Here is a 22,196-nt window from a genome sequence, read left to right as displayed (position 1 = left end):
TCCTAAAATATGCACTCTCAAAATGAAAATAGCATCTGAATGCTACCATTCACCATAAAAACTAATAGTGTGTTGAGTTTATAAACTGACATTATGTACATAAAAAGGAACTGAGGATTTTAAGGCTAACGCATGGCTTTCTGCAAGGCAAATTTTGTCAGTTAAATAGGCCACTGAAATGAAAGACAATTTACGACAAATCGCACCACTCTGAAGGGATTTCGTGTCCTGGAAACGTTTAAACTATAGAGACGATGGGAAACATCAGATCTAGATCATGTTTGCGCATAAAGAGACAGATATAACAAATGCTAAGAGCACAAGTACAGCAGCCCAGAGAGCTGGGGATATTAGTGCAGCACAACATCCCTCTAATGCTTCTTGCAGTGGTGGAAGAGCTCACAAGAACGGTCATAGCCACTTAGGTAAGAGACAATCCTGATTTCAGCCGTCTTACATTTACGACAGATCAGTTTTATTGAATATGAATGCTGAGTTCATTTCTTTTGGACACCAGGATTCTCCTTACCCAAGAGTCTGCGTCGAAATTAACAAATATTTGCATTTTGTATACATTTTTATCAGGGTTACCAACACCGGCAGTGGCACCTTTCGTGAGGAATGCTTTCTGAGCGGACGGAATTGTATATACACCGTTGGGAGCTTAAATTTGATGTTTGATGTTAACTCAGTTCTGTAATATACAGGTTATTGTTAAACTTTTTTTTTTTTTTTTTTTGCAAGACAGCTCCTGTTATCACTATATCCAATATGGATTACCTACCATTTTATGGTGTCGTATAGAGACAGGTCAGGGGAAACGGTGTATCTTTGAGATAACGGACAACACAGATGTGCCGGATAATCAACATTATAATAACTAACCTCTCATAAAACAAATATAAGATTTTTTTTTAAAAACCCACCATGAAGTGCCCTTTTCTAGAAACTCAGTTAATCTGTAATTTCAGTCTTGAATATTTACATGTGTTAGTCTGCTTTGCAAGTGCTTCATAGTATTAGACTGTAATTCAACAGTAATGATAAGTGCAGTTTTCGTACGTTTAAACTGCCGACTAAGAGAGGATTGGCTGATTTCCAATTGGATAATTTTCTCTGTTTATCAGTAATGTAACGCTTCAGGATAAGAATTTGCCCTTGATGTCGATAGCATCATTCTCAACTTTGGACTTTGATGGTCACACCTGACTTCTGTCCAGGATCAGAAACACTGCTCTTTCACAATGACTGATATCATTTCATAGTGACGTATTATGAGATTATGCCAATGTATTTCATGATGATGCAAGATGACATCACATAATCTTTCTCAAAAAATCTTTTTAAAAGTTTGTGGTCGGTAAGATTTTTTTTAATGTCTCTTCTGCTCGCAAGGCTGCATTTATTTGATCAAAAATACAGTAAAACTGTAATATTGTGAAATGGTCTTAACATTTAAAATAACTGTTTTCTACTGTAATATATTGTAAAATGTAATTTATGCCTGTGATGTAAAAGCATCATTACTCCAGTCTTCAGTGTCACTGATCCTTCAGAAATGATTATAATATGATGATTTTGCTGGTCAAGAAATAATTTCTTCATAATATCAATGTTGGAAACAGTTGTGCTGTTTAATATATATATATATATATATATATATATATATATATATATATATATATATATATATATATATATATATATATATATATATATATTTATTATTATTATTATTAATAAAAATAAATAAAAAAATAATGGGGGTGGAAATTCTAATACTTTTTTTTTTCAGGATCCAGAATATAAAGTTCAAAAGAATTTGAAATATAAATATTTTGTAACATTATGGACATCTTTACTGTTACTTCCCATCAATTGAATGCATCCTTGCTGAATAAAAGTATTAATTTAAAGATATATAAAATATATATCTTATAATGATACATTTCGTTTCTGATGCATATGCAATATGTCACGGGCATCAGTGCTGCCATGGCAGGTTAAGTCAAGTACTTTCTCACACTTTAACAAGTGCTCATCTCTGCTAAATCTCAGCCTGTGTTGAAGTGGAAAGAGCGGTCAGTGCGCCCTGCCGGTGCCGGAGTTTATAGCACAGTGCACAGACAAAAAAAAAAGAAATGTTTTTGTAAGTATGTGTGTTCAGTGAGTGTGTAAAAGAGAGATATGAAAATAGATGCAGCCTGTTGTAGTCACGCAGATTAAGGCCTCCACCCTCCCCTCAGTCTTACCACTGAGCTTCCTCTCAGTGTGGGTCGAGCGGTGGCCGGCGGGTCAGTCAAGGTTCAGAGCCGGATTGGACCAAAAGGAGCTGGGCAGGCGCTGTCAATCAGCACTGCGAGGGTGCCGAAAAGCTGGGGTTGTGATTGGCTGACTTGACAATTGTGATGACGCTGGTGGTGGCCACCTTACCGTGAGGCCCGCGGGTGACAGTCCGGGCGAAGCACTGCAGGGCCTCGTACTTAGCACGAAGCGCGTCCAGCTCCAGTCGCATACTGGCGTTTTCACGGGCCAGCTTGTCCACTTCTTGTTGCAGCTCTGTTTTTTGCCGTTCAAGCTCCTCCTTCTGTGTGACGCGCTTGATGCGGCAGCTGGCAGCATAGCCGCGGTTCTTTAGCGTGCGCCGCCGCTGCTTCAGCCGGACCATGTCTTCCTTGGACAGCCCGCGCAGGTGCTGGTTGAGCTCCCGCACCGACATGCCCACCAGCTCGTCATCACTGAGCGCCGGGGCATTCTCACCCGCTTCCTTCTTTACCTGGACCACAGAACGGAGAGACAACAGAACGTTTAAGCAAAGTGTTGCTGTCAGTTTTCATCTTGCAAGTTAATAGAGAAAAATGTATCAGTAAATATAGTACTGTTCGAAATGTTGGGCAATGTAAAATTAGTTTTTCTTTTAAATTAAGACATGAATACTTTTATTCATCAAGGATGCATTCAATTGAACAAAAGTGACAGTATAATGGTACAAAAGATTTCAAATAGCCTAAATGTTGTTCTTTTGAACTCTCTTCATAAAAGAATCCTGAAAACAAAACGCTTCACAGTTTCCAAATGTGTGTGTGTGTGTGTGTGTGTGTCTTGAGCAGTAAATCATCATATTAGACTGATTTCTGAAGGATCATGTGACACTGAAGACTGGTGTAATGATGCTGAAAATTCAGCTTTGATCACAGGAATAAATTACATTTTAAAATATATTCAAATAGAAAAAAAGTCATTTTAAATTGTAATAATATTTCACAATATTACAGGTTTTACTGCATCTGTATCTTTTCTGAAATCTCTCACACAGAACCAATAAACAATATAAAATATAACAATATATAATTATTGTTTTTTGTTTGCGCTGTAATTATTTATTTTGTTAAAGCAATTTAAATCACCATGCAAATATTCACACCATTCAACATTTATTCAAATAATTCCACACAATTCGGTTAATGATATAGTGACTAGAAATGAATATGATTATTGAAGTGACTACTGAAAAATATGGTGTGACAGATGTGCAATACATGGGGGTATCCATATAAAGGTGATGAGAAGAAATATTTCTTACATCTTAAATGTTTAGATAACAACCATCCAAATAATAATAGTTGAAATAATGTCCTATAGAGATATAGATCTCATTAAACCTATGAACCACAGGGAAATGTTCTTACCTTTAAAGCTTTGCCCTCTGTAAAATGAGTCGTCATGCCCTGCATACAAGCAGCTAATCAGAACTCCTCAAAAAATCTAAAAGAAAAGAAATGAACAAATATAATGCATGAAAGGTTGAATATTATTTTTCAGTCACAGCACAGGGCACCTGTCATCATGTAGTCGAGTTAAGTGAAGTTACCAAGAGCGAGCAGCAGAGGTCAGTAGAACTGTGTACTGTAATATCATTCAGACAAGGGTTACCCTGTTTACTTGCTGATCTCGCGTTCTCACGATGTAGCTCACTAGAGCGTTGCAAGAGTGCAATAATAGAAGCAGGTCAGCTCTCTGCATGATGCTTTGTCTGATCTCTCCGCTTAGCCGTTCATGCAAGACTATTTTGGCCACTGAGTTATTTTTAAAAAGGCCACTCTGTGAGTCGAGCTTCACGGCCTCGAGACACCCATCACAGACAAATTAGAAACGAAAAGAAAAAAACACCAGTTGAGGGTGCCATTTCAGGAGCGTCAGAATGCGTGAACTCTGTTCAAGACTGATCCCATGGAGACACCCGGCAAATGGGAGTGGGAGTGCGTCACGTGACCAGAAAAATGGTAAACAAGCTTCATTCATAAGCTCGACGCACAGGAGGACCACTCTTAAAAAAAAAAAAAAAAACATACACCAAAATAATACGTATGACTTTATAAATAATAAAAAAAAAAAATTACTAAAGCTATCAGCTTGGATGTTTTAGCCATTTCACCTTAAATTACGTTAAACTGACTTATAAAAAAAAAGTTGATAATTGCTTAACTTATTTTGATGAGTTAAGGCAATGTATAAACATATGTTGTTATAACTTATTGGCCATTTAATTATTTTACCGTGCATGTATCTCTATCAATATATCTGTCTGTCGGTCTATCTATTCATCTGTCTGTTTGTTTATCTATCTATCTCTGTCTATGTATCTATCTGTCTAGATCCTGTAGATCTGTCTGTCTATGTATCTATCTATGTCTGTCTGTCTATGTATCTATCTACCGTCTGTCTGTCTGTCTGTCTGTCTGTCTGTCTGTCTGTCTGTCTGTCTGTCTGTCTGTCTATCTATCTATCTATCATCTCTCTGTCTGTCTGTCAAATTATTGTGATTTCTTTTAAATATAAAAAGTGGTATAGATCACGGATGGAAACCCTTTTGAATGTAATGTTGAGTTTTAATCAAGTCAAGTCAGTCCTTTGCTCTTCAGTAAATGGAACATTCCAGGAGGCCGTCAGTCACATGGGAATAGTTTCCCTTATACAGCCACTGTTATATTTGTGCTTTTAGACAATGTTCTTTATCAGGTTTAGAACTGTGGCTGAAAGACCGGATCCTGTTACACTAGGCTTTCCTGGCCTGTTTCATGTCCTTATTTAACTGTGCTTGTTATATTTAGCCCAGCATGCTGACACAAAACTCCCGTTGCCAGTGACACAATTCTAAGTGGAAATATTACAAGCAAATCATTAAGAAGTGAAATACTTGTGGAATCCTAAAGCTACATTTTTAACAGCAACACACTCATGAGAATGATTATTCCTTTGGGCTATTCCTCTTTTATTCCAGGATGAAACGTGCATTCCATTCAGAATGGGATTTCTTTGGAGCACAGATAGCCCATGTTCCAACTTCCGCACTTTATTTCTCCGGTCCAGTCATCTGGCCTTCAACCCTCTGCATACCTCAACCATTTTAAGTGATCATTTTCTCTTACTAAGAATTCTTTAGTAATTGTTACAATAAGTATCTTTGACCAGTGAGCAGATTCACTGCCTTTGGCATGTTTGGTAAATTCTGAGTCATTCTTTTGATTTGGTCTTAGTAAACCACACCAGACGTGCATTAGTTGCAGGTTTAAATGTTTCGTTATGACAGAACAAAAGTGTATAGATTGGGTATGAACTGAGCAGTTGAAACCAAATACCATGAAAAAAAAAAAATAGAAATCACTCAAGGCTTGATTCATACCATCTGGCCCTTGATGTGAGGGCTACATTAAGGGCCCCTCAAGTCATTTTGCTCCAGTCAAACTGACAACAAGAAAACTATGCAATATTCCTTTTTTATATTTTAAAACATTTCAGTGAAATTGCAATCTTTAAAATATGAATTGAATCAGAATTAATTGAATATCAAATCCACACTGTCCCGTGCGTACACATCTAAAACTGTGACAAACAAGGTCAGCTCTGACAAGAAGAGCTTTCCTAGACAGCAAGTTGGCTCAGCATGGGTGATTTTAAAATGTCTCTGACAGGGGAGGACCTGCCTTTCTTTCCAACGAGGACCATGGAATCATTTTTCTTTTTTTTAAATGCTTCCCTCTCTATTCATGGGGCCTCCAGCCTTTCAGGTCTTTCTCACACACACACATTTCCCTGAAATTCCTTCAGCACATGGTCCCCCTTTCCATTTGTGCTGAGAACTGGGGTGAACTGACAGGGGGCCCCTCTTTCCTGCTCAGCCCTCACAGAGAGGAAAAGCCCTAATGTCCCAAGGCCAGAGCCGAGTTTTCATAGTTTCCTGGACATAAATTATAGGACTGAACACCGCCTTTGATGCTGAACACTTGATAGTCCATCTGAACACTAGTCTTCTTATCATAGATTCTGAAGCCAGTGGGGAAAAAATTAATCCATGTTAGAGCACAAAGCCCTGTGAAGGAAGCCACAAAGAGAGTGTGAAGTGCAGATAACAGAATAAGTTTTCTCACACACACACTGACATTGAGAAAAGCAAAGGGGCCCCACTTTCAATTCAGAGAACCGCATACTTAATACTATGCATAATGATCTTACTACATGACTACAATCATCTAAATATAACCAGATTTACTCCACGTTATGTTTAGTTTTACTTGCTAGTGTACTCACAGCAACAACACTGAAATGTCATATAAATGCATGCAATTAATTTTGAAACTTGTACAATCGTTGAGTACGGTCAACTCAGAATATATAATTAGTTTTTTTTGTGTGTGAAATATTTCAATATTTAGCACTCACTGCCAAAAAATTAGCATTCATAATAGTGCTACTGTACAAAATAATGTAAAACAAATCTAAATAAATCAATGAGTAAGTGTTAAACACACTATCAGGAAAACACAAGTTGCATCTTTATATTCGTACCTTTGAGTGCTATGTACCCTTGAGGTATTATGAACTTTTTAGGGGTAAATAAGATAGAACGACCTCCTATTGTGGAGCACCGTCCCAGTGGAAAGCCCTCAGTTTTTTCAATTTACATATTTTTGTTCTGACAGTGCACTAAATTGTGTAAAACAAGTCTATTCATGTCACGTTTGACTAAATTGACTACTGAATAATACGCAAGTTCACTATATTTCTGCAAGCATGGCATTTATATAGTAGCTTGTTGCAGTTGTGGTAAAGCTACGATTACCTCATCAGATGGATGTAAGGGACAGAACTGGAAGCCCCAACATCCACATCCTTTAGTGAGTCAAACTAAGAATCGACAATAACAATACTGTGCAAAAACCTGCAGACATCTCTGACAGAGGCCGGTTAACGTGGTAGAGTTGCCTTATTATTTCACATCAACCATATAACGTTTTATCAAATTAATATGGCTTGCCTTGCATAATGGCGTGCCTGATATGCATTGCTCTATGTAATATACAAGCACAAACAGAACCGAAACTATTCAGTAATCACAAGTTGAAGCTGTTCAGACATGTCACAGGCATCATGTGGATGCTGGTCACGGTATTAAGCCCGTCAACAAGCTTTCTGTTGAACTTCAAGGGTCAGCCTCCTCCACTATACATAATGTTACCTCAACTCTCAGTTACAATGGAAAGGATTGCCTGCGTCAAGAAGCTCCGCCAAACAGCGCAATCATTTTCCATGAATTACAAACCATGATGTGAACTACAACGGGCCTCTGCGTCACATAACTTACGTTTCAATTAATTGCTTACATGACATCTGATCCCAATAAACCAAACGAGGCGGATTATAACTGACTAAACCTCTGGCCCGCACGGACAATATCTGCTAGAGCATTGCATGCTTTGGCTGATACAGTGATGACGTTCTTTTTAGGCTTCCTGAGTAATGTGGCTGGGTAACCGCATATTTGAGTCTTGAGATTGTGAACTTTCTCAGAAACAACCCACAAAGGACCTCCCCTCTTATGGAATTTGACGCCAGCGTTGCCATGTTAACGCATGTGAGAATCTGAGATTCTCTTGTTTTGACCACTTATGAAAGGTAGAGAATTGAGACAAAGGCCTTAGGCTAAGCCAAACACCACTTCAAAGCCATGTGTGCTTGTGTTCCCATGATAAATGGAGGCCTGGCCTGTCCTTGCTGTTTGTTTTTCCTTTTTTTTTTGTTATTGCTCCACTAGTTAAGCAGCGAATGGCCAGCTGCTATACGTTCCTGCGCGAGTGAGCCGGAGAAGGCTTTGCTCCGAGTCTCTGTTTTGGTGGAGAGCTCTGTCTCCTTTGGTCCCGGCCCACTCGTTTCCACAGCGCAGCGGCCCGTTCGCAGGGATATTATGTAAAGGAAATGGAGAGCATAGCAGAGCCGTTAGTCATGCTGTTTACTGGTAAGAGCGAGGACGAACGGCAGGGAATCACACCCTCCTGAACTGACATTTCCTGGAAAATCCTGTTGTTTCGCAGGGGTGGAAGGAAAAGTACGTGGAACCTTGGAAACGGCTGGCGGGACCGCCGGAACATTCTGCGGATTGGGAGGAGAGGTAGCGAGCGCAAAGCTCCTTTCCAACTGGGGACACAGGAATTCCAAGGAATGTCAAGTATGTGCTAACCAAAGACAAACCCGCCCCAGTATGTACAACAGAGAAGCCAGTGCAACGTGGTTAATAAGTAATGAACAACAAGCACAATTCTTCACAGGAAAATCATGACATAACCAAATTTGCTATAACCGTCAAAAGTCATCCGAACACGTATATGACGTAACATCAGTTCTCCAGTATACGCTTACTATGCTTAATAATGGTCTTCAGCAATTAGGACAGGCTTGAGGATTGCGCAACGTGGCATCAACACTTTATAGACATATGAACATCCAGTTACTCAAGCTCTTGAGAAATAAGTCCCAGAAAGCTCTTCCACAGACCTGACCACAGTGTGGTGGTGAGGTCAGTCCTGTCCGAACCAGAAACTGGTAAAGGGCACCACGAAAAGGGCAGGGTGTTTCTTTGTGGTCCAGACATCCCATAGGCCAATAAAGTCTGATTCTGTAATACATGGATCAATAACATGACCCTTTTTTTTTTCTTTTTTTTGGGGGGTTTGTTAATTTATTCAACAAAAAACTGTAGGCAGCCATTCTTTCCTCTAGTGCACAGTGCATTAAAGGTGAAAAAAAAAGTAATAAAAACTTTAAAAATGCACTTCATGTATAAAAGTGCATTTACTTTCTGCAATAAAATGTATTTAGATAATTGTGGCAAAAAAAAAAAAAAAAAACAAAGCCTGATATAATGGGGAAAAAAGCCTTATGAAAGAATAAATTTACTGAAAAGATTTACTTATTTGGATTGATCTTTTTATTTATTTCTAACAAAACATATAATGAAACATTTAAATAAATTATATAAAATATGTATAATATTGTTAAGATATTTACATATACATGCATATATATATGAAAATCTTGAAATCTTGGTCCGTCATATAAAAGTCATGTGGTGGGACCAATATGCAGAAACATGAAGTGGAAACAAATTAGGAAATATCATCACAGAAAAGACCCATCATGACTCTGTGTCAAGGTCAACAAGTCTGTTAAAATGTTAGTCAATAATTTATCTTTTTATGACATGGTAATAATAATAAAAACATGGTAATAATATGATATGTATGTATAAACAACTTTTTAACTGTTTTTAAAATAATGATTAAGATGGGTACACTAATGTATTCTAGGTGTAAGCGATATACATGACTACTTTTAACCTTTTAAAATGGCATTTTTAGAGTCAATAAACTTCTGTTAAACATGGTATTAAAGTCAAAACCACTACACTGTAAATTTAAAATGAAAATAAAGTAAATTACTGCATTACATTTTTTAAGTACAATCAACTTGGATGTTTAAGTCATTTCAACTTAAAGGAACAGTTCACTTAAAAATGAAAGGTACATTAACTGTTTGGCTACCAACATTCTTCAAAATATCATCTTTTGCGTTCAGCAGTCGAAATAAATTCATACAGGTTTGAAACTTTATTCACATAATTTTCATTTTTAAGCGAACTATTCCTTTAAATTACATTAAACTAACTTAAAAAAATTAGTTGAATCATGTATAACATTAAAAAAGTTCAAAATTGCTTAACATATTTTGATAATTAAGCAATGTAAAACCATATGTTGTTTTTACTTATTCATCTTCTTTCTTTTTTTTTTTTTACAGTGTACAAAGAGTACATTTCTAATGTATTTAAACATTGGCCCACATCACAATTTCCAAATTCTGGAAACGGCCAGATCAAACACAGGCTTTTTATTTAACTGCAATATTTCAAGTGGCAGTGCAGTGACCTTGCATTTCTTGTAGAGACTCATCCAAATCAATAAGACTTTGATTCACTATGACTGTTGATAATGTTGCAGCCTAGGTCAAGACGTGGCGCTCAAAGAGAAAGCAACGGGTGCACCGCTTGACGTGAGAATTGGGTTTGGAGTTCCCCCGTGTTTCATTTTGAGTCATTAACTCACCAACTACCGCTGTCTCATTCACTTTCAAAACCCACTGTCCTAACCACAAAGAGTACTGTAAGAGTTCCTGTTCTCCAAACGCGCAGTCTAAACCACAGGATTCTTTTTGTTGTTGCTATTTGCGTACGCTGGTTTTGGATGTGTGAGATAATCAATACTACAACTAATCCTAAACCATATATAACTCAAAATTGGCATCATGCGATTACTATAATACTGACTGTAAACTGTTTACTCATGGAGCATTGCTTAGTGACAGGCCACGAGTGCCTGTGATCCCACGTGTGTGTCTCATGACAGTGCAGTGTGCGCAGTGCACTTCCCCTGGGTTTCTAAATGCAGCGAGCAGACAACGTACAACATGTGGGAGGCCATCGCCACAGATACTTCAGCAACTCTGAGTCAGACGAGGTCACACAACCCCACATACAGTGAATAAGGAGACATGACAAGGTTGCCCTCCTCCATGATTTTCCACATTGATCAAGATGGGACAAAATAACTCAATATGTGCTCTATTATCTGTGCCATCTCCTGCGATACGCTCTTAAACCGATGGAACATATGAGAACACAAACGTAATCTGACCTCAGCAACTGTTTCAGTGTAATGACAGGCACTCATGCTCTCAAGACTCTCTCTGGGCAATGACCAGTGCTGAATTAGCAGCCTCAACAACTGATCTTCTGCTGACTCTGGAAAAACAAAGCCAAATTATCAGACTGGACCACAGCGGCCCCTCAAACTTGGATGGTGGCCTTTTTATATTCTCCAGGGTATGAAATGAACACCCGCCACCAGCCAAATGCAGATACTTTTTTACACACTGGTGGATATTTTTGCTCTCATCTACCAGTCGCTGTGGCACATGCCATGTAAAATGTCATGCCATGTATAAAAAAAAAACACATTCGATTTTATCTTGAGGCATAGATGAAAGACATGCTGTCAACCTGCATGCCTGATTTGCTGTTCGTCATGCATGCTGCACGAGTGCTTTTCATATAGCCTACCACATGTGAATTTTCTCCTTACAACCACAAGATTTGTCCTTATATGTAAACCTCTAAATGAACAATCTCAAGAGGTGCTCCAGGTACAATACAATTTAAATCTCTCAGAAAAAAAGGTACAAAAGCTGTCACTGGGACAGTACCCTTCAAAAGGGTTCTAATATGTACCATTTAGGTACTAATATGTACACGTTTGGTACCAATATGTACCTTTGAGGGACTTAAATGCACTCTTTAAGTAAAGAAAACCTTTTAAAAAGGTACCGCCACAGTGACAGCTTTTGTACCTTTTTTTCTGAGAGTGTATGGTGTGGTTGTTAGAAATTGAAAAATAAATAAATAAATAAACACTCATAATCCTCCATTTTGCCATATAACAAATTCAAACAAACTCTAATTTATAGCTCCTATAAGTACATCCAATTTTACAACATAGTACACACAATAGGGCCTACATAAAGCAAATCTCAACTGCGTGATTGTTTATATCGTCATCGAAAGTAATATATACTGTCATCCAGCTCTAAACTGCTAAATGTGGACAATTAGGTATCAACTTTATAAAGCTCTGCTTTAAAACAACGTGTATTATGAAAAGCGCTTTAAGTAAACTGACTTGACTTGCTTCACTTATATCAATGTAAACGCAAAGCTCTCCAAACTAACACTGTGTAATGTTAAGTACTATACAAAGCTAATGCAACACAACACCATTGGGGTTAAAGCTGAATAGCAAAAACAGTGTGAATGTAAAGTTTACTTAGACCCTAACTAATGTGGAACAGTGTGAATACATTTCTGGTCCACTTAAAGGAGTTTGATATCTGATTTGTAAGCTGAAAAAAGTTCATTTCCCATCATGGGTGTCCTTAAATGGTAACGTTACATACCAAAAGAAGTCCAACTTCATTAGGCTATCTGTTTGACAAGCATTCCTCTAATAACAATGGATGGACTTCACTTTAATATTGTTTTATTACATTAAATTGGTTCAGGACCGCTATTGTATCACCCAATGTGGAAATGAATCACATTATCCAGTTGTGACTCATTTTTCCTGTGAGGGCGTTGCTTTAGAGCTAACCTGCCAGAATAGAGTGGACACAATCATTAAACAATGTGTTAATAAATATTTCCAATCACCTACACATCGCAGACACACACACACATAGGCTATTCCATTTCATAAGTGAGCTTCATAAAGAATATTCGACCACTAACTTGTTAATATGTCTTATTAAAAGTCCTAGGGTTTGGTAGACATCAAGGTGGCTCATGCTGCTTCATGATGATGCGGTCAGTATATTCATCTATCGCGGGTTTTTGCACTGCGCAACGACAAAAAACCCTCCAAATATAGCAAGTCTTTTGCAAGTGAGCCTTTTACTGAAGGTACAATGCATTACTTTGCTTTAAAGTAATATCCACCACATTGTGCGCGTTCACGCCGCCGTGCACTGAGAATCTGACATAACGTCACCCTATTCTTGAATCCTCGTGTTGATTAAAGAGCGCGAGAAAACGGAATCTTTCCGCGCGGCTCAGCTGACTCGGGATCATCATAACACTCTTTAGATCGCTTGTCGTTACTTCCAAAAGTGCTCGCCACACAAACATGCCCTTTGTCCCAGAATTCCTAAATGCCAACCACGTGTTATTTCCTTATGGCGTAATATTAATTCTTTTGAAACATGCCCGCTGTTAAAAGCGACAAAAAAGTTGGAATAGTATCGCCAAACTGCTTTAAAAGTTACGAGACGTCGTTATTTAGTTTGTCAAATATGCACCGTCTACGATAAACAGCCTACTTATTCCCTTTAAAATGTACGAAGCAAGTAAAACAAACTTCCAATTTCCACAACATTAAGGATAATCAGTGATATAAGTATGTTTATAAATGTGATTGTTTATATAAAAGTCAAAATAATAATAATAATAATAATAATAAACCGAAAAAGCATTAGTAGGCTAAATTCCAAGCTGCAACCTTAACACGTGTCCAAACCAGACCGCTATTTGTTTTTATAATCAAATATTTCTCCATTACATAACTTATGTTCCATCTTCATAGTAAATGAATCCTAATTCTTTATACAACTTTAGAATTTTAAGAGAAGAATTTATTAAGCTATGCATCGACTACATAAATACTACGGATAGGCTGAATTCTTGTCCGTCATCGTGAGAACATCAGCAATTTCGAGAGGAATTTCAAAACATCTCCCAGAAAAGCTCGCACACTTTACCTTGTGAGCGCGGAATCTCTGTCGGGAATGCGCAAAATCTCTGAGAAGTGTCCTGGAATCAACAGGCTGAGCCTTGTCTCGCGTCCTGCAACCGAAGCGAAATGTTTCTCTGAACTAAATTAACTACAAAACAACAACAATGTATCAACATTCCACTCTGTGCTTCCGCAAGCACTGACGTCACCGATTCCTCGTGACCGCCCCCTCCATTCATGAAAATAACTTTATGCTGACGTCAGTCAGGCGGGAAACTAGTGGAGGCCAGAAATAGACGCAACTGAAAACTTTTGCAAAGTTTATTGTATTAATTGTTAGAAATGAGCGTTTAAGGGTCAGATTGTGTATACATACAACGACGCGTTATTTCAATGATCTTTAGCTAGACACTGACAAAAGGTCGAATTGGTGTATCAGCCTCCCAGAATATATCTGTGTGGTATGACGTGATTGTTATCAGAGCTCAGCTCATACACACACTTACTTCATTTTCGGTCTTTCTGTAACGTCTGTGTTTATCACACATTTCTGAGTTGCACATAATATCAGTGAAGGGACTCGAAAGCGCCCTCTGTCTGTCACAAAGCACTGTTTAAAGTTTAAAGCAGTCGCAAACACCGTCTGTGTGATCACACCTCATTTACTGTACTTCCACATGGAAGGGAACTGCTGTGTCAAGTGACACAATGAGCTATAGACACTTTAGATGCTTTAATTAACACTTTAGATGCTTTAATTAATTATATGTATGTAGATTTCACAACATTGTTTTCAGTGGAGTAAAGTCAAAGTAGGCTATATAATATAATATAATATAATATAATATAATATAATATAATATAATATAATATAATATAATATAATATAATATATAGAGCAGGACTTGACTTTGCCCATGGGGAGTTGATATGATGTTTGTGGTTTGCTATTGGTCGATCTCATGTGAGTGACAGGTTGCCCCGCCCTTGCTCCAGTAAACAGGTCATCAAAGAGAAGACATGTCTCTGCAAGAGGGAGGGGAAGTTATCGTTATATATATAAAAAATATAAAAAAATCATGTCTTTCATCAAGATTACGAGGGCACATGAATAATAAAAAAAAAACAATGTGCACAAATAAATCAATTATAACTGCTAAAAAAAAAAAAAAAGATTTGTCAATTTTGATTTCATAGTGACTTTGATATATATAAAAAATACACCAGATAAAAAATGCACACACCTGTGTGTGTGTGTGTGTGTTTGTTTATATTACATTGTGGGAACCAAATGTCCCCACAAGGATAGTAAAACCTGAGATCACCTCCATTGTGGGGACCAGCCAGCGGTCCCCACGAGGGAAATGGGTTAATAAACATACTAAATTATATATTTTTGAAAATGTAAAAATGCAGAAAGTTTTCTGTGATGGGTAGGTTTAGGGGTAGGGTTAGTGTAAGGGGACAGAACATACAGTTTGTACAGTATAAAACCATTACGTCTATGGAGAGTCCCCACAAAGATGTGTGCGCCTGTTTGTGTGTGTGTGTGTGTGTGTGTGTTTTCTACCTAATTATGTGGACTAGTTTAGTCCTCCTTATAGCTCAGTCATTCTCTCAGTCTCTAGTGACTCAACACAAATACATCCACTCTCTGAGAAAGCATATGGGTTTGATATCAATGTTTGGGCTTCTTGATTCTTTCATGCCCAGAATTCTGGGTGGCGTTTAATAACTTCTCTCTGTCAATCTGTTTCACCAAGTTTTACCGAACGGCAACTGAAAACATGCTTTTTGTTTGCATGAAATCTTTCATTATGCTGAGATACTCACTGAGTGTGTACTAAAATCACTTCTATTCTCACAACACATTTTTCCAAAAATCTTTAAAATAAAATAAATTATCTTACATATTTACAATTAAAGTTTGATGAAAAAAAGTTCTCTGTCCACAGGTGAAAAATATCACTTTACAAAAAACCCCGCACCTGATCTTTGGACCATTCTTACCTCAAAAGACGAAAAAAACAAATGTAGCTCAAATAACATAAAAGAAGTGATGAACTGCCATTCTGCTTTCCTGTGGGACTTGTGGGAAACCACCACGTGGAAGTGAAAAAAAAGGAGATTTTAAGTGGAAACACATCCTCATGTTCTTAAGATCATGCCGGCTTAAGCCAAACATTAGACAGACTTGCTTGAATCTTCCAAAACTGAAAAATATGTTTAAACTATGTTGTCTTTATATAATAATTGCAGTTTATTCATGTTATTATGAGCCCTGATCATTTATTTAATTATAAACAGCCTACCTAAAAATACAGCAAAAAAAAGTTATTATTTTTCCAGATTTCCCCTGTGACATTAGATTTTTATTTGGAATAGTAAGTGTGCCATTGACATCATAAAAGTATGGTTAATATGAAAAACACTTTATATAACAAGTGGGCAGTTTTGCGTGGCTAATGGTTTTGTATATTGACTATATTGACTAGGGCAGATGCAGAGAAGATTCTTTTAAAAGTCCATTACAACTGAAATGCTCAGCAAATCTTCTTTGAGTTGTCTGGGTTTGAAACACATGGAATATTTTGTTCCACTCGCTACATTTTAGAAGTGGCATGCATATTTCATATCTGGAAGGCTTTCAGAATTAAGCGGCCATTCATTGTTCCTGTCAGAGAAGTATGTTTTCAACAATACTTACAGCGACTGTAACCAGGCACACATGTGTATTTTCTCCGTAGAGGTCTGATTACAAGCACATGTTGTTTTTGCTGAGTACCTTACAGTGTGCGTTCTCTGTGGTGGTTTTTTTTTTCTGGGTGAAAGTTCTGTTTTCTTTTGTCTGGCAGGCACAGTAATGTCTGTTTCCATGCCTGACATCATTTTCAAAGTGAAGATTCTTGGAAACATTATTCCTTGTATAGTCCCTAAATGCTCCATAGCAACAGTGCCACCCAGAGACATCTAATCACCCTATGTATATGTGGTTTAAGAGAAAGGCTAGTGTTTCAGAAAATACCATTCTGTGGTTGTTTACAAAAAGTCTCATAGATCAATAATATTGCTATTAAGTGAAATACATTAATAATATATTCAGGTTTACTGACTTAAACACTGTTTAAGTTTTTTTTTTAAATCTATTTATTTGTTTGTTTGTTTGTTTATCTGTTTGTTTGTTTGTTTGTTTGTTTGTTTATTATGACTTTGTTTTGTTTTTGGAAAAGTCTCAAAACAAAATGTCTTTTCAATTTCTTCAAAGCTCATAAAAGTGTAAGCCTATTGTGTTGTGTTGTGTTGTGTTGTGTTGTGTTGTGTTGTGTTGTTTAGTTTAGTTTAGTTTAGTTTTGTTGTGTTTTGTTGTGTTTTGTTTTTATAATTTTTTTTATTATTATTATTTTTATTTTTATTTTTATTTTTTATTTTTTTGTTTAAATATATTTTATTTTATTTTATTTTGGAAAAGTCCCAAAATCTCTTTTCAATTTATTCAGAGCTCATAAAAGCTTAAGCCTATTTTATTTTATTTTATTTTATTTTATTTTATTTTATTTTATTTTATTTTATTTTATTTTATTTTATTTTATTTTATTTTATTTTATTTTATTTTATTTTATTTTATTTTATTTTATTTTATTTTATTTTATTTTATTTTATTTTATTTTATTTTATTTTTTTATTTTATTTTTTGGAAAAGTCCCAAAATCTATTTTCAATTTCTTCAAAGCTCATAAAAGCTAAGCCTGATTATTTTATTTTATTTTATTTTATTTTATTTTATTTTATTTTATTTTATTTTATTTTATTTTATTTTATTTTATTTTATTTTATTTTATTTTATTTTATTTTATTTTATTTTATTTTATTTATTTATTTTATTTTATTTTATTTTTGGAAAAAAATTGGAAAAGTCCCAAAATCTCTTTTCAATTTCTTCAAAGCTCATAAAAGCTTCAGCTTATCATGTTTCATTGTGTTTATTTATGTATTTATTGAAAAGTCCTACATGTTTTTTTTTTTTTTTTTTTTTCTTCAAAGCTCATAAAACTTTTCATAGTGCTTTTCTGCTGGTTTTGTTTCAGTAACTGTAGATTTTATATGCACATGATAAGAGGCAATCCAACACAGTACCAATTACACAGTGACTGTTTATTGTACAAAATATCCCTAACATAACTCATGAAAGTGTACTGTCATTATCAATACCTACAGTACTATTATTTTTGTTTACTAATTTTTGTTTCGAATATCCCGAATGGCCACTGAGTCAGTCTCCAGTGCTGTAGGAGGCGCTGTCGCTCCTTCAGGAAACTCTCCCACTGCAGCAAGAAGAAGTAGGAACATTTGTACACGGCAAGTCATGTAGCAGCGCAGTTGAAAGAACGAGGTTGTTTATAAATATTATTTTCATATTCTGCTCTTACTATGTCATTATATTAAATACATTTTGCTGTTAGCACTGAATTGTATTTCTAAAAAGTACATTGCGCTAAAGTTTGATGTTTTTTGCTAAGCCATTACCTGCCAAATGTTGAAAGACTCGCATACCAGATGCAGCTTGTAAACAAACACAGAAGACAAGTCGAACTGAATTAAGAGCTCTTAAAGGTAATAAAAGGCGTTTTACATTCCTTTTCAATGTTATAATATCAATGTTACCTGCTCCGAATATCAATATGCCATATCAACAACATATCAGCTCGTATAGTTTACCTGAATGCAGCTTTTGCATGTATGACAATATCATTGTAATTCCTCTAATGTTTTTCAAAGTTTGTTGTGTTTAAGTCTCTTACAGTTACAGTAAGTTGGAACTTGTGGAAATTGTGTAACAATGAATCGACCAAAGCCAACAAGCATTAGGCGTCCTAGTAACACCAAACCATCAGGTAAGAGTGTTTAGCTGTGATTATGACAAATACATTTTTATGTCAATTTTCGGACATTTCATGACAATTTTCGGACATGTCTTTATCATCCTGTGACAGGTCACCCACCTCCAGGGGATTTCATTGCTCTTGGAGCAAAGAGTCAAGGCAGTGAGCCCAAAGCAAACCCAGTTCTCTTGAAGCCACCGTCCGCCGTTTTGCCCCCAGACCGCAAGAGAGAGGCGTCTTCATCCCTGCCCTCTTCCTCCAGCCTGTCCAAGCGGCCCAAGCTCTCTAATACTCCACCCAGTGCCCTCTCACGCCTCGCTGAGGTGGCTGCTGTTGACAAAAGATCAATATCCCCTTCAATCAAAGAGCCATCTGTAGTTCCTATTGAAGGTGAGATTCAGAAAAACTTTCATCTAATTTAGGGTTTCACAATGTCAGTATTTTCTAGTTGATACCATTGTCAGTCAAATCCATTAATTATTAATACCAACTTTGACACCAAAGCCGAAGAGAAAAAGATTGATCAAACTCTTTTAATTAAAGGGGTCCTTTTATGCTTTTTCCTTTTTTTTAACTTTAGTTAGTGTGTAATGTTGCAGTTTGAGCATAACAAAGATCTGCAAGGTTGCAAAGCTCAAAGTCCATTTCAAAGGGAGATATTTTATTTAACAGAATCCACTTTTTAAGAACTACAACGAACGGCTCGTTTGGACTACAACGCGATTTTTCCTGGCTTTATGAAGTCATAATGTTACTTATTTTAATAATCTCTCACGGAATATGCAGAAAAGTGGAGGCCTGGATGAGCTGATGCTGTGTCAAAGACACACTGTTTTTTCCACAACTCATTTGTTTGACGAACTTAGAGTGGTTCATTTATTTTAAACGCTGTTCCTAAACATTAGAACCCCAACATTTATCTGTGTGCTGCACATTTTACAAAGAACAGCTTCCAGAACTACTCATAAAAGCTTCTCCTGAAATGGTGCAGTTCAGGACAGACTGGGAAGAGAGGAGCTGTAATAATGTAAAATGTTTGAAAAATAATGCGCTTTTTGAACAAGCATGAAAGCATGTTCTAGTACAGCCCAAAAACAAAATCAAGACTTTGTAAAAGGACATAATAGGACCCCTTAAAAAACTAAAAAACTAAAGTGTAATTAATTATTAAAGGGATAGTTCACTTTGAAATTAATTTTTGGTATGTTTTAGCTTACCTCAAGGGCATCCAAGATGTAGGTGTCTTTGTTTCCGCAGTAGTTTCAATTTTGATATTTTTAGGTCAAACCGTTCTTGTCTGTCAGTCATATAATGCAGGTCTATGGTCACTGTCTCAAAACACAAGCACAGAGTCCAAATTAAAACAATTCCCCATCGTCCAAATGAAACAATTCCCCATCATAAGTACACATTGATGGCCTAAGACACGAAACGAGCGGTTTGTGTGAGAAAACGAACAGTATTTATATCGTTGTTATCTCTTGAACACAGCACACGTCCAAATGATCTGACGGCGCAGATATTTCCATAGACCTTGATTTTTGATTTTAGACGCAATGTTAATTCACACAACATGTTATTGCTTGTTTTTCAGTGTCGCCTGCCGTTCTTCTGGATGAGATCGAGGCAGCGGAGGCAGAGGGTAATGATGACCGCATTGAGGGTGTGCTCTGCGGGGCTGTCAAACAGCTGAAGATGAACAGAGCCAAGCCTGACATGACGCTGTACCTCAGCCTCATGTTTCTGGCCAAAATCAAGCCCAATGTCTTTGCCACAGAGGGTGTGATAGAGGTAGATTTCATCTCCTGTGCTATAGTACTGAAATTTACAGTTGCTGCTGGTGACGTAGCTAATTGTGTTGAACGTCTTTGATCAGGCTCTCTGCAGTTTGCTCCGCCGTGATGCCTCAATTAACTTTAAGGCCAAGGGGAACAACCTGGTGTCCGTGCTGGCCTGTAACCTGTTGATGGCCGCCTATGAGGAGGATGAAAACTGGCCTGAGATATTTGTCAAAGTAAGCAGTCAATCTGGCCAGCTTTCCTGTCTCACAGTAATCATAGTGCTGATACGCTGTCATTGTGGTGTTCCCCAGGTCTACATTGAGGACTCTCTCGGTGAGAGGATCTGGGTGGACAGCTCGCACTGTAAAACATTTGTGGATAACATCCAAACTGCCTTCACAACAAAGATGCCTCCTAAGAGTATGCTGCTCCAGACGGAAACGGGACGGTCAGGAGGCGACCTCAGTGCAGGTTGGTGGTCCACTATATTCAGTCGTGTAGGTCGTTAGTAACAAATAGTGTAATTGACTCAAAATACTGTTTTAGGGAACAGCCCTCATCCTTCCACTCCAGATGAAGATGAAGGTCAGACTGAGCTTCTTATCGCTGAAGAGAAACTCAGTCCAGAGGATGATGGACAGGTCATGCCCAGGTATGGAACTACAGATACTCAAGACATTGTAGTAGTCTTTAATTATAAAGAACTGTATTACATTGAATAATTATGTTGAGAACTTAAAGTAATGTTTACTAAATTGAGAATGCTACATTGCATGGTTTTGACTTCTAAAGTTTGGAGTTGGTAAGAATCCATTTATTCAGCAATGATTAATTAAATTGATAAATTAGCAGTAAATACTTTTACATCGATAAACGCTGTTCTTTTAAACTTTCTATTCATCAAAGAGTCCTGAAAAAAAAGCAGCACAACTGTTTTCATCATTGATGATGATCAGAAATGTTTCTTCAGCATCAAATCGTCATATTATAATTATTTCTGAAGGATCATGTGACACACGAAGACTGTAGAAAATTCAGCTTTGCATCACAGGAATAAATTACATTTTAAAATATGTATAAAAAAAGTTATTTGAAATTTAAATAATATTGATAAGATTTAGATAAGATAAGATTTAATTTTCCAATTTTAAACAGTAGTGTATATGTAACTAATATGTTGTATAAATATTTTGTTAAATATTTAGCAGAAGATATATAATTTTGCATATAAATGAGTGTCTTTAAGTAGCCTATAAATTTTTTCTGTGATATTGGAAATTAGTTTTATGAATTTTCACTGGTACTGAAATTTTGGAATTATGACCGCAATATGCACAGGTATTTACATATTGTAAAAAAACAAAAACAAATTACAAATCTGTAACTTGGAACATGGGATGTGTGTAACCATTATCTGCTTTGCCTCCAGGTACGAGGAGCTGGCTGAAAGTGTGGAGGAGTATGTGTTGGATGTTTTGAGGGACCAGCTGAACCGTCGCCAGCCCATGGACAATGTGTCCAGGAACCTTTTGCGTCTTCTCACGGCCACCTGTGGTTATAAAGAGGTCCGACTGATGGCCGTGCAGAGACTCGAGATGTGGTTACAGAATCCCAAGGTACAACAAGCTGGACAAAAGAGAGGAAGTGTCTTTGTCTGAGAGTGTGAAACCACATATCTAAAGGTTTGTTCTTGTTTGATGCTTTTCCAGCTGACTCGGCCAGCACAGGATCTTCTCATGTCTCTGTGCATGAACTGTAATACACACGGCTCAGACGACATGGAGGTCATCTCGAACCTTATCAAGATCCGCCTCAAACCTAAAGTTCTCCTCAACCACTACATGCTGTGTGTCAGGTCTGCATTA

The 22,196-nt window shown here is 36.9% G+C and overlaps 2 protein-coding genes across 11 annotated transcripts in view; one reads left to right on the top strand and one right to left on the bottom strand.

Moving 5' to 3' along the window:
* Positions 1-1,834: 1,834 nt before the first annotated feature.
* mafk (v-maf avian musculoaponeurotic fibrosarcoma oncogene homolog K) lies at positions 1,835-13,843 on the bottom strand. The gene is made up of 3 exons (XM_084407833.1): positions 13,696-13,843; positions 3,690-3,765; positions 1,835-2,776 (listed from the first exon to the last, which is right to left on the bottom strand). The coding sequence occupies exons 2-3, from the start codon at positions 3,732-3,734 to the stop codon at positions 2,351-2,353; spliced, it is 471 nt and encodes a 156-aa protein (XP_084263959.1). The 5' UTR covers positions 3,735-3,765; positions 13,696-13,843; the 3' UTR covers positions 1,835-2,350.
* Positions 13,844-17,966: 4,123 nt separating this feature from the next.
* ints1 (integrator complex subunit 1) overlaps positions 17,967-22,196 on the top strand; it is a 30,162-nt gene continuing 25,932 nt past the window's right edge. For 6 of the 10 annotated variants that reach the window (XM_084419331.1, XM_084419332.1, XM_084419339.1 and 3 more), the window contains exons 1-10: positions 17,967-18,060; positions 18,188-18,281; positions 18,462-18,562; positions 18,662-18,940; positions 20,145-20,341; positions 20,427-20,564; positions 20,643-20,802; positions 20,878-20,983; positions 21,761-21,947; positions 22,041-22,186. In XM_084419331.1, the coding sequence (XP_084275457.1) occupies positions 18,508-18,562; positions 18,662-18,940; positions 20,145-20,341; positions 20,427-20,564; positions 20,643-20,802; positions 20,878-20,983; positions 21,761-21,947; positions 22,041-22,186 (1,268 nt within the window). In that variant the 5' untranslated portion in view covers positions 17,967-18,060; positions 18,188-18,281; positions 18,462-18,507. Of the gene's footprint in view, positions 18,282-18,446; positions 18,563-18,661; positions 18,941-20,144; positions 20,342-20,426; positions 20,565-20,642; positions 20,803-20,877; positions 20,984-21,760; positions 21,948-22,040; positions 22,187-22,196 lie in introns of all 10 variants that reach the window. The other 4 variants (XM_084419334.1, XM_084419340.1, XM_084419337.1 and 1 more) reach the window with 4 other exon arrangements.

Source organism: Rutilus rutilus (genome assembly GCF_951802725.1).
Source record: "Rutilus rutilus genome assembly, chromosome: 1".
NCBI classification, from domain to species: Eukaryota; Metazoa; Chordata; class Actinopteri; order Cypriniformes; family Leuciscidae; genus Rutilus; species Rutilus rutilus.
Note: the sequence above shows the minus strand (reverse complement) of the source record. Positions and strands in the feature narration are given on the sequence as shown.

Bases quoted from the DNA above. Each gene is read 5' to 3' on its own strand.
- mafk (XM_084407833.1), bottom strand. From the start codon at position 3,734: ATGCAGGGCATGACGACTCATTTTACAGAGGGCAAAGCTTTAAAG. The intron at 2,777-3,689 runs GTAAGAACATTT...TCTGTGGTCCAG, and splicing joins CAGAGGGCAAAGCTTTAAAG to GTAAAGAAGGAAGCGGGTGA.